General features: G+C 37.9%; 1 protein-coding gene across 7 annotated transcripts in view; it reads right to left on the bottom strand.

Moving 5' to 3' along the window:
* Nucleotides 1-18,540, bottom strand: part of NSD1 (nuclear receptor binding SET domain protein 1) — a 136,398-nt gene that overhangs the window by 45,228 nt on the left and 72,630 nt on the right. For all 7 annotated transcript variants that reach the window (XM_027098286.1, XM_027098289.1, XM_027098290.1 and 4 more), the window contains 6 exons: nt 12,764-12,888; nt 10,498-10,768; nt 8,835-8,944; nt 4,005-4,080; nt 1,403-1,521; nt 319-462 (listed from right to left, as the gene is read on the bottom strand). In XM_027098286.1, the coding sequence (XP_026954087.1) occupies nt 319-462; nt 1,403-1,521; nt 4,005-4,080; nt 8,835-8,944; nt 10,498-10,768; nt 12,764-12,888 (845 nt within the window). The remainder of the gene's footprint in view (nt 1-318; nt 463-1,402; nt 1,522-4,004; nt 4,081-8,834; nt 8,945-10,497; nt 10,769-12,763; nt 12,889-18,540) is intronic.

Genomic DNA, 18,540 nt, shown 5'->3' with positions numbered 1-18,540 from the left:
TCCTTGAAAAATTCCTTAGAAACCCAAACATTCTCACACCATGAGAGGTGCAGGAAAATTATCTTTGGCTGAGCAACCCCAGATTCACCCCTTCCATCTCAGACCTACTTCAGGGCATCTACCCAGGGGCAACACTAAATATTTCTCTTCTTTTTTTGTGGGAAGAGAGAAGAGTTAAATCCTTAAAGTAAGTGATTCCACTGGAATCATCCAAGAGAATTTTTACTCTAACCATGACTAGGTCATCAAGAGACTGGAGAGGACTTCTCTTAAAAGATAAGCATGCAATTCAAATGCAAGTGGGCAAACATTCTCTACCTGACAAACATTCTCCTTGAGTGCAGCTCCTCCTCCTCGTTCACCCTGCAGTTTTTTAGATACAGGCATTCCGTGGTCATTTTCTACACCCTCCTCAATGGTTTCCTTGGGGCTTGCAGCTGTCCTGTGTGTCATCAGTTCTCCCTTGCAGAGAAAAAATAACGCCCCACATCTATATTATTGATGTCTCCTCCATCTGACCCCCTCCCTCTGGGCTGCTATTTGTCTAGCCATTAAGCACTTACAGATGTTCAGCCAATCACGTGGGCGGACTGCATGCAATGTTAGTTCTAACCCTGCTGTGATTGGGCGGGTAGTGGGCGCCTCATGCCCTGCCACTAACTGCTCTGAGGCTGTTCCACTGGAACTTTTTGAGCTGTTCCATTTTAAGGTTTCACTAAGGGAGAGAAAACATTCTTAAGTTTATTTGATTACTTATTTGTCCTTCCAAGATCAGTGTTTCCTAAATAATGCCCCCCTTGGGCATTCTGTTCAAATTATCCTGGAAAGAAACACTCTGCATCAAAATATGTGATGCTGACCTGACTTGTTCTAATTCTCTTTTAACCTGAGTTGGAAAGCTAGGGGTAGCATCAATGGCTGCACTGATGCTCTTCCAAGAAAATGGCTTTAAACCTCTGTTTCCTAAAAGTCGCTGTTTACAAACATTACTCTAAAATTAAGCAGTTGGTGGTCTCAATAAATAAGCAAATGAGTTTTTCCCCTAACTGCAGTCTCAACTTTTAAAGGGCAATACCAAGTTCATCTGGATTATATAGTTACTTGATATTGTGCTCTCTGGTTTTAGAACAAGTTTACTTCATGATGAAACAGTTATGTATTTCATCTGACACCTAGAGCATGGGGTGTGATCTTTTAAAAAGGTCACACCTACAGTTGCCATAGTGCTTTGACTTATTTCTACTAGAATCAGATTCATCTTTTTCTCCAGGATTCCTTATCACTACTAGCTGTTTCAACAGAATACTATTTTTAGGTAAACTCAAAGGGAAAAGGGATGTGGCCTCTACTGTGAAAAGCAGCTTCGCTTTGGAAGGTCAAAAGATGAAGAACTGCATAATACCTCGGAGCTTGGAGTTTCTTTTGATGAGTTGTCATTTTTCACTTTTTTACAATGCACCTTGGCTGTAGCATGTCTCTGTCGTTTTCGCTTCCTTGGTTTATCAAACAGCTTGGTGGTGCCTAGGACAGGAAAACAGGTGTTACCTGCTGGCTGATTACATGCATGTCCAAGAACTCCTATCCTCAACTAAAGGGACCTCACAGAATTATGGAATGTTAGAGTAAACACCAACCTTAATTTTAATTCTCCAACTTTGTAGATGAGGAAAACAAGGGCAGAGGAAAAAAAAAAGACTTACCCATTAGTATATAACTAGTTGGGGAAATGGCTACATATATAAAAATTCTGCCTCATATGGATTAAATAGTAAACATACAGGTTATTAAAGCAATTTCATTTTATATGATTGAAATGAAAGACTTTCTAGTTCCACAAAGGACTTTAATATCCTACAGATGGAGAGGAAATGCATTTAGTAGTCAGGAAAAGATACTAAAACCTGGCCTCCAAGATTAAAGACAATAAATTATATCACTCTATGATTTAAGGATTAAGACAAAAACATGAAATACATAAGATCTGACTTATACGAGGAGAGAAAAATACCTCCCTCCTCCAACCAATACATTTTTGGCCAAAAGGATATTCATGCAGGGACTTCCCTGGTGGGGCAGTGTTTTAAGAATCTGTCTGCAAATGCAGGGGACATGGGCTTGAGCCCTGGTCCAGGAAGATCCCACATGCCGCGGAGCAACTAAGCCCATGCGCCACAACTACTGAGCCTGTGCTGTAGAGCCCATGAGCCACAACTACTGAGCCTGTGAGCCACAACTACTGAGCCCGTGTGCCACAACTACTGAACCCATGCGCCTAGAGCCCATGCTCCGCAACAAGAGAAGCCACCGCGATGAGAAGCCTGCGCACCACAAGGAAGAACAGCCCCCGCTTACCACAACTAGAGAAAGCCCGTGCGCAGCAACGAAGACCCAACACAGCCAAAAATAAATAAACAAATAAACGGGGTTTTTTTAATTAAAAAAAGGGATATTCATGCAGCGGTACTATAACCCTGAATATGAATGCCTAATCTTGACATATTTAGAAAATGGAATTTAGTCTCTCACTCATTTTTTATTATACGTATTTCAACTCTTTGTTATAGAAACATTAAGAGGAATCTTTAAAGAGATATTTTGTAAAATGTTCCAGGATATTTAAGCTAGGTATCAAATACTTTGGAAGACTGCTTTAGGGCTCTCTTCTTGATCTGCCTGATCGAGATGGAGAAGCTCTGCTATCAAAGCTGCTGACAGCCTAAGACTAAAAGGGAAGAGTTAATATGATGGCAGAATAAAGCTTCAAAATTCTCACAAGTTGAAACATTTAGATGAAATTTACAGAGGATAAAGTGCAGGTTGTAGGTTTTACAGAAAACTAAAGTACAAATGTATAGGGAAAGAGCTGATATTATTTTGAAAGCAGTTTTCTTTTTTTTTAAATCAAGCAAACAAGTTGACCAACCTATATTATAATTGCATACAGGGTTAAAATAAGTTAACATATCGTTTAATTTACTTGCTAAAAAACTTAATAATCACAGATCACATTCAAAGAAGTGTACATTTAAGACCACATAAAATATAATCTCCCCTAATATCCTTTGCTGATAGATCATATCTGATGCAGCGTGCTCAAATCTAAGCTAATATTTCAGGAATGACACCAATCAATAAATGGCATAGGCAGACAAAATGATCAAAGGGATAGGAAGAATTGGTATGGAGAAACACAGGGTGGATAATGAGACAGTAGTGTGGCAATAAATTTGGTCATGTCTGGATATAGTTCCCCAACCCTTCCAACCTCTTTCATCTTCGTGCTTATTCTACAAGACAGGGATAATATGAGTAATATCCTAATTCGTTGTAATGCTTTAGATTCATCAGAGGTAACAGTCCTTACACAAAGAAACTGGTAGAGTAGATACTTAAACTATGATTATTTTATCTGTTATTGAATGAAGGGCTGCCCATTCCTGCTGTGGGCAGAAATAAGATGACCAAGCAGAGGTTCCAGGAAACAGATTCCAATTTAATCTAGAAGATTCCCAAGGCCTTTGAAAGCAGCCATAATAGACTAGGCTCAAATGTAAGCTCTCTTTTTCAAGCATATGTTCATTGACCAAAGGTCACAGGTGTGATATAAGAAAGTAAGACTATGAAAGACTTGTTTAAGACGATTTGCAATTTCCCCCTCAACTCAAATTCTGTTATTTTCTGTCCTATAGGAATCAAAGCCAAGAAAGTAATGATGCAGTATGGAGAATTATCTAATAAGAAAATTAAGGAGCTGATCTTTCTTTATTGTTCCCAACATTTCCTTAACACTAATTCTAATTCCATTTAACTAACTTCAGTATAAAGTTGGAAATGAATCAATACAATTTTCTAGTGTCATATGCAGTTTTAGGAAGCATATATTGGGCAAACAAGTCTTAGAACTTGCAACCTTACTAGTCCTGCTTAGTAACTTTTCTCGTTAACTGACAGGGTACTTCACACTTATTTTTGCAATACAGTTCTTAAATCTCAAAAACACTCACCTCCACCAAACTCTTTAGAACGAGATGCAGCACATGATTCAGTAATGTCATTCTCCAAGTGACCAGCTTCATAACACTACAAATAAGTAAAATGCATCATGTTTTACAAAGGAATAGAAAACAAACCCTTTATACTATGTGCCAAAAGCTGAACTGTCTATTGCCAAAGATACAGAATCTTGGCTGTTTTTAACAATTAAAGGAACAATATAATAGTAACGGGTTGAACAGAAACTTTGTGGGGAAAAGCATGAGATTTGGGTTTTTTTCATGCTCTAAAACTCAAAACCACCAACCACATACTCCAGTGGAGGGACTACGGACAACGACTGGCTTACTCAGAGACTCCCAATATATAAAGCAGATATAGAACACTGCTCTGATTGAAGTGGGAGAGAAAGAGAAAAAGTATGTGCTTATAGACCCACCAGCTCAATTCTGTTCCACACCACGGTGTATTTAAAATCTTCCTTCTTAATGTTATACTTACAGCCACTGGATTTTACACAGACTTATTTACTTGATGAATTCTAAATATTAAAAAGCTCTGAATCATGGAAAGTCTTTCTAATTTAAGTTGCTGCAGATTAATATAAATTAAAGCAACACTGAAACTAAAAACAAAACACTTAACATTGGGGATTCCCTGGTGGTCCAGCGGTTGGGACTCCACGCTTTCACTGCCAAGGGCCCCTGGTCAGGGAACTAACTAGGATTCCACAAGCCACGTGGCATGGCCAAAAACAAAAACAAAAAAACAACAAGAAAAACCTTAAACGTCAAGAGTAACTCACTACACATTTTATTCCCCTACTACTAATGCTTGTATGAATTAGTTCTATTCCAAGAAAATGTCTTCTCCTACAAGAATAATATTCTTCATCATGACTGTAAAACAAAATTTAGTGGTCACAAAAGTCAGTATAATGGATGCTATTCTTGCTATGAAGTTCCCAAGTCTGAGGTTAAAACAAGATAAAATGCAGCTGTGAATTTCTGAACACTTATTATACACATTAATAAATCATAAGAATGTTCCTCATGTTCAGTGTAGATCAGAGTCTTATGAAGTCAAATAAAATGAAGGAGCAAATGTTAGGTACCTAGTTAAATGGAACAAAACACTAGTAGACAAACCCACAAAATAGACTGCATAATTTAAAGAAAACTACCATCTACATTACTTAGATAAGCAATTTATACTTCACTGTTTAACATTCACCCAAAAGCTGTGATGCAAAAACAATCAGAATGTTCCCAAAACTACAGAGAGTGATACAGAAAAAATTTTCATTTCTGATGTCAACAATTTTATAAGTTAAAATAGAAATAACAGCATGCACACGCACGCACGCACACACCCCCCCACACACTACACTACATGAATAAAATTCCATCTGCTCTGCTTAGAATAAAAAAAGGGACCTCCCTGGTGGTCCAGTGATTAAGACTCTGTGCTTTTATTAAGATCCCGTGTGCCACGAGGCACGGCTGAAAAATAATGATAATAATAATAATAAAATATATTTTTAAAAAAACCCACAGAACTCTCTAAGTGCCTTGGAGGACATGTCAAAGATGCCAGTAACTTACTTTATGCATAATCTGGTAGGATATGCATTAAGTCTGTGCACTCTTTTTTTTTTTTTTTTAACATCTTTATTGGGGTATAATTGCTTTACAATGGTGTGTTAGTTTCTGCTTTATAACAAAGGTCTGTGCACTCTTAAGTTACCACTACCTCAACAGACAATCCCTCTTTCTCTAACCCACTGATTGATCCATCCAAAGACAAGGTGTGGCCTGCCTGGTAACCCATGGTGTAGTCCCAAGATGGAGCTGAATCATGGTTTCAACCTGATGGCAAAATATACCTCACAGTAAGCAGGACCTTAACTGTGAAGCTGACTAGGTCAGATAGCAGAACTCACTTCTAAAACAGAAAAGAGGTCACTTTTCTCCAGGGTCCAGGTCTAGCCATCACCAATAACTCTGGTTTTCTCTTGTTCTAGCACCAAATATGATGCCTATCTCCCTACCAAGAAAAGCTGAAATTCAACAGTGACAGTTATTAATTATATCTAATGCTTAAAGAGACCAAAAATATGAGAGACAGAGAACTGGATGGCTAACAGAGATTTTTAACTAATGGTGCTAAAACAATTGGACATCCACTTCAAAACTCCATCTCAAAAAATGAAGAACTGTATATAAATCAAAACCATAAAACTCCTAAAACAAAACACAGAAAGTATATCTCTGTGTTGATGTGGTAGGCAAAGATTTCTTGAAATAGACACAAAATATAAATAAAAGAAAAAACAAACTTTTAAAAATTCTTTCTCATGAAAGACTAAGGAAATGAATACGCAAGCATCAGACTGGGAAAAAATATTTAAAGCACATATATCTGACAAAAGACTTGTATCCCAAATATAAAGGCACTCCTAAAAAAGCAACCATAAAAACAATGAAGAGCCCAATCAAAAATATAAGTGTGCTTGAACAGTCGTTTGATAAGATATAGGAATGGCCAGTAAGCACATACTAAGGGGCTCAAAATCAATAATCATTAGGAAATACAAATTAAAAACATGATTAGATATCATTTCATATCCACTAGAATGGTTAAACTTAAAATGACTGACAATCCAAATGCTATTAAAGATGTGGAGCAACTGAACTCTGATATACCACTGGCGGGAACGTGAAGTTGTACAACCACTTTGGAGAAGTGTTTGGCAATTTCTTTAAAAGGGATATATTCATGAGCCACCTAAGTATCCCACCCCTAAGTATTTACACCACCAAGAAAAATGAAAATATATGTACACAAACAGACTCAGAATATTCATACCAGCCTTATGATTAATAGCCCTCAAATGAAAAAATGCAAATGTGCATCAACAGGAGAAAGGACAAGCAAATTGTACTTGAACTACTACTGAAATAGCATCCTTGTGGATGTATCTCAAATACATGTGTTGAATAAAAGAAGCCAGTTAACAAAAACAAAACAACATACATGACATTCACGAACAAGCAAAACTTATCTATAGTAACGGAAGTTAGAAAATTTTGCCTCTTGAAGAGATGAGAATGGGGAGTTGAGTGAAAAGGGGAACAAGAAAACTTCCAGGGGTGATAGATATAGAGCATACTTAGTTTGGGTGGTACTTAACATGGTATATACAACTGTCTAGAGCCATGAAACAGAACAATTAAGATCTGTGCATTTTATTGGTGTAAATTAAATCTCAAAGAGTTCTGGGACACTTTCGCCTATATAAATTAAAATTATCAACTAAATCATGCTTTTTATCCCCTTAGGGAAAAAATTAACCCACAAACACGACAAGTTAAATTTCAGATTAGAAAACTGCACTTGGCAGAGCAAGGTCATACAAATTATACAATTTTAAAGGTTATACTCCATTTACAGTTATTAAAAAACAAATTAACACTATTTTTTAAGTAATCCAGTCTCAAAAACATTGAGGATTCAAAATTCATCTTATTCCTTCAAATCATTAACTTATATATGCCAATTATAGCTCCATAAAGGCGGGGGGGGGGGGGTCATTCACTTAACTCGTCTGAATTCTTACTTTCAATGACATTTGCAGCACCTCACCCCTAGCAGTAAGACAACAGCCTCCCATGACTCACCCTGTAAAATACCATTAAATTTATCACCTGATTGCAAACGTCACTTCCACACTCAAAACGTGCAACTGAATCCCAGTTTCCCTGGCCCTTTCCATCTACCTCTGCCAACAATCTTGCGCAGTGGCTAAGATTTGAATAATATAAATCCAGGAGAGAAAGCACTGCAGAAGATGACCACAGCCTTACTAGAGTGTGGGGTACAATGAAAGGATAGTGAGTTAGAGACACATTGTCACTGAAGGTTGCACAAACTGCAGAGAGAGTTCGGAGGGCAGGAGATGAGTCTAAGAACCACCAAAAAGTCCATGTCATAAAACTGCTTTGAGAAGAACAAAGGAACTAAAGTACATAATGTGACTCTTTAAATAAGGTATAAAAACACAAATAAATTAAATTTTACATTTACAGATGTGTGACTAACAAAAACTAGGAGCCTTAATATAGGATTAAAGGATAGAAGTTTGCTACAGCTAAGGAAAGAATTCCAAAAACTCTATTTATGATTTGATTACAATCTGCATTTTTTCTTTAAAGAAAAAGAATTTTTTAAAATAGGAAATCTGTGCAACTTACAACTGAATTTATAACATATACACTGAGTTACTCCTCAAATACAAAGAGAGCAGGATGTATCCTAAGGAATCAATATCCAGTTATCATCCATTATAGAATTAGAAAATCATATTTCCAACTACAATTTAATGATGCCTTCTTGGCTAATGGAAACCAAGTTTGCAAAACTGAAGATCAAGTGTTTCTGCCTGGATTATAGCTGAGCTAGGTCTTTTCTGAGGTATTATGCAGACACGGCAATGGCATAAGAGTAGGTTAGTGGCTTGTAGAGACAGAAGTGAAGTAGAAATCAGGTAAGAGGTTTCGAGCCCAGAAAAGAAATTACAACAAACACAAACTTTACTCAACTTTAAAGCTTTTTTCATTTTCACTTGAAAAGAAAATCTAAAATCAAGTGATACACATTTTCCGTACAAATGCAAAACAGCCTCTTAATGTAGGATCTCTCAGATCACCAAGTGTACTCTGACATTCTATAATTTCTATGTATATGTGCACTGATGTCGTAAGTATTACTAAAAGATTTGTTTTTAAAATCCCCTATTTCCTGGATTAAACCCTATTTTAGAATTGACTAAAATAACATACCTTTTTAGTAAGGCCAAGTTCCCCTTTCTTGGGCATAAATCCAGGGTCTAAATCATTGGATTCAAGAAGTTTCTTAGTTGGTTTTCTCTGACGCTTACTTTCATAATTTCCTGAAATGCATGTATCTTTTCATTAGATGATTTAGAAACTGGGCACAAGCTAATTTTTTAAAAGCCTATATATATATATAATTAGTCATTTTTTTATATTTTTCTAAAAATATAAAAAATTAGTCATTTTAAAATATTTTTCTCATCATCTTGTGGGGAGGGACAAGGTAAACATTATTCTAAAATACTAGTTAACATAAAACAAGAAAATATTTCTCAATACAGACACAAACTAATGTGAGGATGTTCTTATGTCAGAGTGTGTGTGTGTGTATGTATACACACTTACTAAAAACCATATATGTTGATACATTTTTTAAAAATCACAAATGAACTAAGGAGAAATCAAAAGGGCAAAACTCCCTTTAGAGCAATCAACTGGTGGTAAGAACAAAAGGAGAAGTGAGGTAAAGTAGAGCCTGAATTCTGGGCATAAATAGACCAGGATTAGAATTCTTGTTCTGTTCCTAAATAAGTAAAAGACACTTGTTTACTTTGTAGGACTGCTCTTAGCAATTATATAAAAGAGCCTAATAATACAGTTTGGCACATAATGGGCAATGAGGTGGTAACTATCTTTATTATTCTTTTTGATTCCACCTTACTTGATTATGCACAATTGGGATCCCTTTTTAAAGAATAACATCACAAGCTACTGTTGGGAATGTAAAAAAGTTACATACAGGGCTTCCCTGGTGGCACAGTGGTTGAGAGTCTGCCTGCCAATGCAGGGGACACGGGTTCGTGCCCCGGTCTGGGAAGATCCCACATGCCGCGGAGCGGCTGGGCCAGTGAGCCATGTCCGCTGAGCCTGCGCGTCCGGAGCCTGTGCTCCGCAACAGGAGAGGCCACAACAGTGAGAGGCCCACATACCACAAAAAAAAAAAAAAGTTACATCCAAAATTTTCCTTGGCTGACTACAATACTCAAGTCAGAAGGTTACTCCAATTAAAAAAAAAAAAAAAAAAGTCAGAAGGTGAATTAGAGACAGTATGTTGTTTAGATTCAATTCTCACCAGGTGACATGTTTATACAGAATGATAAAGTGAAAAGAAATTGGTAATTAACTTCAAGGGAGTATTCACACTCAGCTGCTTGCTATGTGTCAGGTAAATTTCTTTATACATTGCATCACAGTCTCCATTTTATACATCGAGGAAACAAGTTCAGAGGTTAAACAACTTCCCAAATAACACAAAGATTGGTAAAGTCAGTATCTGAAGTATAATTTTTATGTGTTTACTCCACTAGTATGCAGTGCCCCTCCCCCAAACCCTGTTACCCTGGGTGTTGATTCACACTGTGGTTGATCAATAATCATGAAGAGCAATAACACTGAAAGAAAGTTGTTTGTAAAAAATATGTCTTCCTGACAGTACACCAATTAATGGTCATTAACTATATCCAATTAGCCAGTATTAGGGATTTCCCAGAATCAAAGTGGGTAGTTTGCTGTACAGAAATACACTACTGGCTTTCCATCAAAACATACTAAAATCTCCTGCTTCCTCTAATTATATCCACTTATATACTGAGACCCATCCCCATCTTACCTGGTGTTTTAACTAGCAATTCCTCAGACTCAAGGGCAGGCCGTGGAGAGACTTCCGGAGCCACAGGCACAGACAAGGTCAGCTGTGGCAACTCAGCATGTCCACCTCCAAGTTCTGACTGAGCCAAGGGCCCTTCCAAAAACGGAGCCTCCCTTTCAAGAACTGGAGGCTCTTCTTTGGTTGATATCAAAGAATTCTCATCCACCTGTTTGTTCTGAGCACTAGATCGACACCGGGCTAAAAGGCTTTCCTCTTCACGGCGGGAACTTACCTATGGGCAAAAAATAAACGTGGAATCCATAGGCCAAAGTCATTATAATTTAAGTGTCAAAAAGAATAATGTACTTATAAAGGAATGAAATTCTGACACGTGCTACAAATGGATGAAACTTGAAGACAACATTACACTAACTGAAATAAGCCAGACAAAAAAGGACAAATATTGTATGATTCCACTTATATGAGGTACCTAGAATGGTAAAATTCATAGAGACAGAAAACAGAATGGTGGTTGTCAGGGGCTAAAGGTATGGGGAAGTGGGAAGTTATTTTTTAATAGACACAGTTTCAGTGTGGGGCCATGAAAAATTTCTGAAGATAATGGGTAGTGGTGATAATGGTAGTGGTTGCATAATGATGTGGGTGTACTGAATGCCACAGAACTGTACACTAAAAAATGGCTAAAGTTGTAAATTTTATCTTATATATATTTCACTATAATTTTTTTAAAGGGTAAAAATGTCATTGGATTGAGATACACTGAAGCTATAAAAATTCATTAAAGCCATAGTGATAATCTTAAAAAAAAGAAAAAGGGCTTCCCTGGTGGCGCAGTGGTTGGGGGTCCGCCTGCCGATGCAGGGGATGCAGGTTTGTGCCTCAGTCCGGGAAGATCCCACATGCCGCGGAACGGCTGGGCCCGTGAGCCATGGCTGCTGAGCCTGTGTGTCCGGAGCCTGTGCTCCGCGGCGGGAGAGGCCACAACAGTGAGAGGCCCACGTACCGCAAAAAATATGAATAAATAAAAGAAAAAAGAAAAAAAAAAGATTCCCTAATATATCATCGATAAAAGCAGCTAATAATAAACTTCCAAAGTTGAGTTGGTAAATTAACGGGAAAGCAATACATGCCTTTCATGTATTTCAGTACTATAAAATGACAGACTGACAGATAATATAAGTAGAAGAAATAATAAAATCTGAAAATCTTCATTTTGTAACCCCAAATGAAATTATTCATATAGAAAAGGATGTACAATTGATATTTTTTAAAAAACATCAGGGAAATGGCTGATGGGGAACAAGACATTCTCTTGGAGCCGAAGTAATTATACATATACTGCTGCTTGATCAAAAGAGGTAAAACATAACTGAAAAGAGAAATCAGTTGGTCACCGTGGTGAACTATTGAAGGTTAAATACCTTCCAATGTCATACAACATATGAAACCTACCATGTAATCTAGCCAAAAATGTTTAACTTGAATGTATCAAATTGTTACTTATTAACTACTACCTAAAAGGGAACATAGACGCAATCACACAAATCAAGAAGGCAGATACTCTAAATGTGTTGCTCTCATTGCTTACATACGGTCATGAAAAGGGGGGACTGTCCTGGATTTAAGGTGATTTAAGAAATGTAACAACCAGATATAATGTGTAGTCCTAGACTGGATCTTGGTTTGGATAAATTAAATGTAAAGGTTATGAAATAATTGGGGAAATCTGAACATGGATTTGTTATTAGATAAACTGACCTTAATAGATATGACCATGATAAATTGGTTGTGAAGAAAAATGTTGTTTCTTAGAGGTGCATGTTATTTAGGGACGTGGAGTCAAAATATCTCTAACTTACTCTAAAATACTTTGAGTTTAAAGAAATTGAATTTAAAAATAAAGCATATAAGGTATTGTAACATTTGTTTGTAGAATTAGGATCATACTATTCTTTTTAATACCCTATATTTTTTACTAAACATTTTATCATAATAATATTCCTAAATCAAATACATTTTGAAAGCAAAGGGGGAAAATATACTATATATACACACACTATACACACATAGTACATAAACTCATTTATACATTTCCTGTATAACTAGTACAGGCTAAGTACTGTGCCAGAAGCTGGAAAAAAAACCCTGAAAAACAAGATCCCAGTTAAGGAAAGTATTGTCCCATGAAGATAAAATATGATATTGAAGGGAAAATTGCAGTATCCTAAAAGAACTGATGAAAGGTTGTTGAAATGGTGGAATGTACCTTGTGCACCTGTTCCTGTACCTTCTTTTGTTTTTTCTTAGGAGCAAATATCTGATCATATTCTTCTGTATATTCCAGAAGCCACTTGCTTGGCTTCCTAAGGCGTTTCTTCTCTGACCGCACAGCTAAAAGAGGAGAAACAAGTTCAGTATTAACCAAAAAGTTTGAGGGAAACCCAACGTTTTCATGCAACTATCTCTGTGCTTCCAAAGGTACAGAAATAGGAAACTCGCAAAAACACTATGGCTATTTGCTATGGTTTATCCTATGCAAAATTTGGGAGAAAGGAGACTTTTGTTGCTCTATCCACACACACACAGCCTATCCAATGTTAACGAAATTAAACTGAAACTAGTGTCCTACAGTTACAAAGCTAACATTAAAATATGGATTCTAAATCAGGTAAATTCATAAAAAACACAATGAATTAACATTTTAAATAACATCTCTCTGGACTATGCAGAATATTGGATGAATAGATGATAGAATATTTACCTAATCAGCACTACCACATGAATTTCAAAAGCATTTTACATATACTTTATATCATGGTTATAGTGAGTTTCACATTAGAAACATCAAAAATATATAATTAATAATATGTATACCATTATCTCAATAACATTAAAAAAATGTATGCCATGTATGCCAAAGACAGAAAAGATAAAAGAGTATAGAATTTTGGATACTTTCTTAAAACAACAAAAAACAAACAAAAAAACAACTCTTGTCATGTTTTATGATCAAAATATCAAAGTATCATGCCATTTTTCCTTGAATTAATGGTGAAACAAATATCTATTATTAATTTCCCTATAAAACTTCATCCCAGTTTTAATATACTTAACATGCTATAATCATTTTACTATACTGTAAACTCTTTGGGAACAGAGCCTAATGCCTATAGAACGCAGGATACAATCTACTCAAGAGGGCAGTATTTCATCATACGATGACCTCAGAGAAAGCTATTCCTGCCTCATTTGAATGTGGCAACACTGGTGTTCTCTCAATAAAAGAAACACAAAAGTAGAGACCAAAAAGGAAAGGTAACAGGCTCAGCAAGCTTGGCAAAGGCTCTTACTCCCTAGCACATATGGAAACAAGCCATAAAGCCTTCATTAGGACAAGATGTGGAAAAGAATTTTTTACTAATTCTAACTGCTGTAATTTCACATTAGTAAACAGTAGTAACACATCATTTAGTTTATTTCAAGTTAATGTAAAAGGTGAAAACTTAGAACCACATAAAAACCTGAACATGGATTTTTATAGCAGCTTTATTCAAAACTGTCAAAACTTGGAAGCAACCAAGATGTAGGTGAATGGATAAATACACTCCAGTACATTCAGACAATAGATTATTATTCAGCACTGAAAAGAAATGAGCTATCAAGTCATGAAAAGACATGAAGGAAACTTAAATGCATATAACCAAGTGTAAAAAGCCAATCTAGGGCTTCCCTGGTGGTGCAGTGGTTGGGGGTCTGCCTGCCGATGCAGCAGACGCAGGTTCGTGCCCCGGTCCGGGAGGATCCCACATGCTGCGGAGCGGCTGGGCCCGTGAGCCATGGCCGCTGAGCCTGCGCGTCCGGAGCCTGTGCTCCGCAATGGGAGAGGCCACAACAGTGAGAGGCCCGCATACCGCAAAAAAAAAAAAAAAAGAAAGCCAATCTAAAAGTTTACATACTGTAGGATTCCAACTATATGACATTCTGGAAAAGGCAAAACTATGGAGACTACATAAAGTGGTTGCCAAGCTAAGGTAAGGAATATCAGAAACAAAAGAAGAATATGGCCTTTTTGATACTGGAAGGGAATATTAAAAGCTAGAAAATTGCAAAAGCCAATGGAACGAGGAGCAGATCATTCAAACCTCAATACATAGTACGCAGCAAACATGAAACCGAACAGGAGCTAAAATACACCACCACTAACTTTCTTGGCAAATACACATCAATTCCAAGCACAGAACCAGGACCTACTGTGCAGAATGGAGATGAATTGTTCATATAGGACAAGTCTAGCAATAGCTTTAGACTAGAGTGGACACATACCAGTTAAAATAATAAAATATCCAAAAAGCTGAATCAACCCCAAATGTTCACCAACTGATAAGTGGATAAGTAACATGTGGTATATCCACACACTGGAATACTATTCAACAATAAAAACTCCCTCTCTCTCTCCCTCTCCCCACCTCTACACACACACACACACACACACACACACACATATGTGTGTATATATATATAAAAATAAAATTCCCCACCCCTAGTTCTTGCCTTACCTCATGTATGTTACAGGGTCTGGCCCAGCACACAGGAACTAAACAGCCTGACACAGGATACCCAGGACCAAGGGCACTAGGCCTGAGGTAAAGGACTCAGAGCATTGGGGACAGTTAAGGGTGGAGGAGTGCACACCCAGGGTAGTCAAAGCGTGGGAGCCCAAGACATTGGGCACAACTAAAGGCAGGCAAGGGTTGGGGAGCAGGGGACAGGTAAGCAGAGCCATCCATGTCTGAGGCCAGGGTGCCCAAGGTGCTAGGTGCAGAAAATATAGGGTCCCAAAGACAAAGGGAGCCAGAAAGTGGGGTGTTCTAGGCATGTGGCACCCTGGATGTGGGATTTTCTGGCACAGGGTGCAGAGAAAGGGGGGGTGCCCAGGCACAGGATGCACAGGACATGGGGTATCGAAGGCACAAGGCATGCGAGTCCCAAAATACAAGGTAGGATGTGCAAAGTGAGGAGCACCCTGGGAATAAGAAGTATGACATCTGGGACATGGGTACCAAACCATACGGTGCTGGCCACATGGTCATAAAGAACAAGATACAGCCACGTGCCATGATATATTATGCTAACTGAAAAGACCAAGACACAAAAGATCACACATTGTATGGTTACATTAATATGAAACACCCAGAAAAAGCAAATCTACAGAGAGAGAGAGTAGACTAGTGGTTGTCTGGGACTAACTATAAATGAGATAGCGTAATCTTATGGGAGTGGTGTAATATTCTAAAACTGATTTATGGGGGTGGATGCAGAACTCAGTAAATATACTGAAAACCATTTGTTGAACACTTAAAGTGTGTGAATTTTGTGGTATGTAAATTATACCTTGAGTGAGTTTTCTTCTTTTTTTCAAAACAGTGATGTTTCCCAGAAAACGAGAGTACTAACAGCAACATCACTCTGCCCATACATCTTATTAGCCCCTGTCATACCTCTACTCCCCTAGTTCTGGGACCTCAGAGGCAAAAGAACTTAAGGGGGGGAAAAAAGGCAAAAACCCAAACAATTCTTCATAATAATGGCAAGTTACTCAGCCCAAATTTCCTGTTGAAAGCAAATAAAAATGCTGTATAAAGTCTTCAAAAAACCACCTTAGGGACTTCCTCATGGTGCAGTGGTTAAGAATCTGCCTGCCAATGCAGGGAACACGGGTTCGAGCCCTGGTCCAGGAAGATCTCACATGCCGTGGATCAACTAAGCCCGTGCACCACAACTACTGAGCCTGCGCTCTAGAGCCCGTGAGCCACAACTAATGAGCCCATGTGCCACAACTACTGAAGCCCATGCACCTAGGCCCCGTGCTCCACAACAAGAGAAGCCACTGCAATGAGAAGCCAGCACACCACAACGAATATTAGCCCCTGCTCACCACAACTAGAGAAAGCCCGCGCGCAGCAACAAAGACCCAATGCAGCCATAAATAAATAAATAAATTTATTTATTTAAAAAAAATTAAAAACCACCTTAAAAGAAGCAAAAAACTGACAAAATTGTAAAGAACTACAAACCAAAAACTAATGGAGGGCTCCCCTGGTGGCGCAGTGGTTGAGAGTCCGCCTGCCGATGCAGGGGACGCAGGTTCGTGCCCCGGTCCGGGAAGATCCCACATGCCGCAGAGCGGCTGGGCCCACGAGCCATGGCCGCTGAGCCTGCGCGCCCGGAGCCTGTGCTCCACAACGGGAGAGGCCACAACGGTGAGAGGCCCGCGAACCGCAAAAAAAAAAAAAAAAAAACTAATGGAAAGTAATAACCCAGGGAAACTAGTAGAGAGCCCTGAAACTGACTTTGTCCTGAGGGCTTTTTGGCCATCCTGTTAGGAGGCAGAAGAGTTACGGTGAAACAGAAGTAAACCATGTCGCAACCCCCAGGAGACCACAAGGAAAGGTGCCTCAGCACAAAGTAAAAGGGGAGCAGGAGAGAGAACAAGTCCTTGAGAAATTGTGACTGGTCCTCCTGTGGATTTGCAGTCTGATAGGCCAGGAAAATTCAAGCCCCCAAAAGAAAACTGTAAATTAATATATTCATGTTAACAGAACAAACAGGAATAATCATCTCAATAGGCATAGAAAAAACATCTGAAAAACTAAACAAACTAGGTACAGAAGGGAACTTTCTCAACCTGAAAGGCCACCTATCAAAATCACAGTTAATATCATAGTTAAATGGTTAAAAACCAGCTGCTTTCCCCCTAAGATCAGGAGCAACACAAGGATGTCTGTTCACTCTACTTACCCTCAACAATGCACTGAAGGATCTAGCTAGGGCAATCAGGCAAGAAAAAGAAATAAAAGGCATCCAGATTAGAAAGGATGAAGTAAAACTATCTCTTTTGGCTGATGGCGTGATCATGCACATAGAAAATCCTAAGGAATTCACAATAAAATGATTAGAGCTAAAATATGAGTTCAGCAAGGTTGCAACACCTAAGATCAATATATAAAAATCAACTGTATTTCCATATACTAGCAATGGGAAATCCAAAAATGAAATTAAGAGACCAATTTTATTTATAATAGCGTTGAAAAAAGTTAAAATACTTAGGAATAAAATGAACAAAAGAAGTGCAAGACTTCTACACTGAAAAGTACAAAACATTGTTGAAAGAGAACAAAGAGAGCCTAAATTAATGAAGAGCCATCCCTTGTTCATAGTTTGGAAAATTTAACATTGTTACAGTGCCAACACTGCCCAAACTGACCTACAGATTCAGCACAACCCCTATCTAAATTCCAGCTGGCTTTTTGGCAGAAAAGATAAGAAACTCCTAAAATAAATACAGAAATGCAAAGCCGAAACAATCTTGAAAAAAGATAAAGTTGGAGGACTTGCACTTTCTGATTTCAAAGCTACAATAATTAATTACTACAAAGATTAAGACTTTGTGGTACTGGCATAAAGACACACATACATATCAATAAAAAATAACTGAGAGCCCAGAAATAAACCATCACATTTATGGTCAAAAGATTTTCAAATAGGGTGCCATGACCATTCAATGGTGAAAGAATACCCTTTTCTACAAATGGTGCTTAGACAACTGGATTAGGCAATGGGTACTTAGGTATGACACCAAAAGCACAAGGAATCAAAGAAAAAACAGACAAACCAGACTTCATCAAAATTAAGAACTTCTGTGCTTCAAAATATATAATCAAGAATATAAAAGGTAAACCCACAGGAGAAAGTATATGCAAATCATATCTAATAATGGACTTATATCTAGACCATGTAAAGAATTCTTACAATTCAATAATAAAAAGACAAATAGCCCAATTAAAAAACAAGCAGGGCTTCCCTGGTGGCACAGTGGTTGAGAGTCCGCCTGCCAATGCAGGGGGCACGGGTTTGATCCCTGGTCTGGGAAGACCACATGCCATGGAGCAACTAAGCACGAGCACCACAACTACTGAGCCCACGTGCCACAACTACTGAACATTCTGGCAGTTCCTCAAAACTTATACATATAATTACCAAATG

The sequence above is a fragment of the Aethalodelphis obliquidens genome, unplaced genomic scaffold, assembly GCF_003676395.1.
Source record: "Aethalodelphis obliquidens isolate GAN/ISIS:26980383/991018 unplaced genomic scaffold, ASM367639v1 scaffold121, whole genome shotgun sequence".
Lineage (NCBI taxonomy): Eukaryota > Metazoa > Chordata > Mammalia > Artiodactyla > Delphinidae > Aethalodelphis > Aethalodelphis obliquidens.
This window is presented reverse-complemented; position numbering and strand designations above follow the sequence as displayed.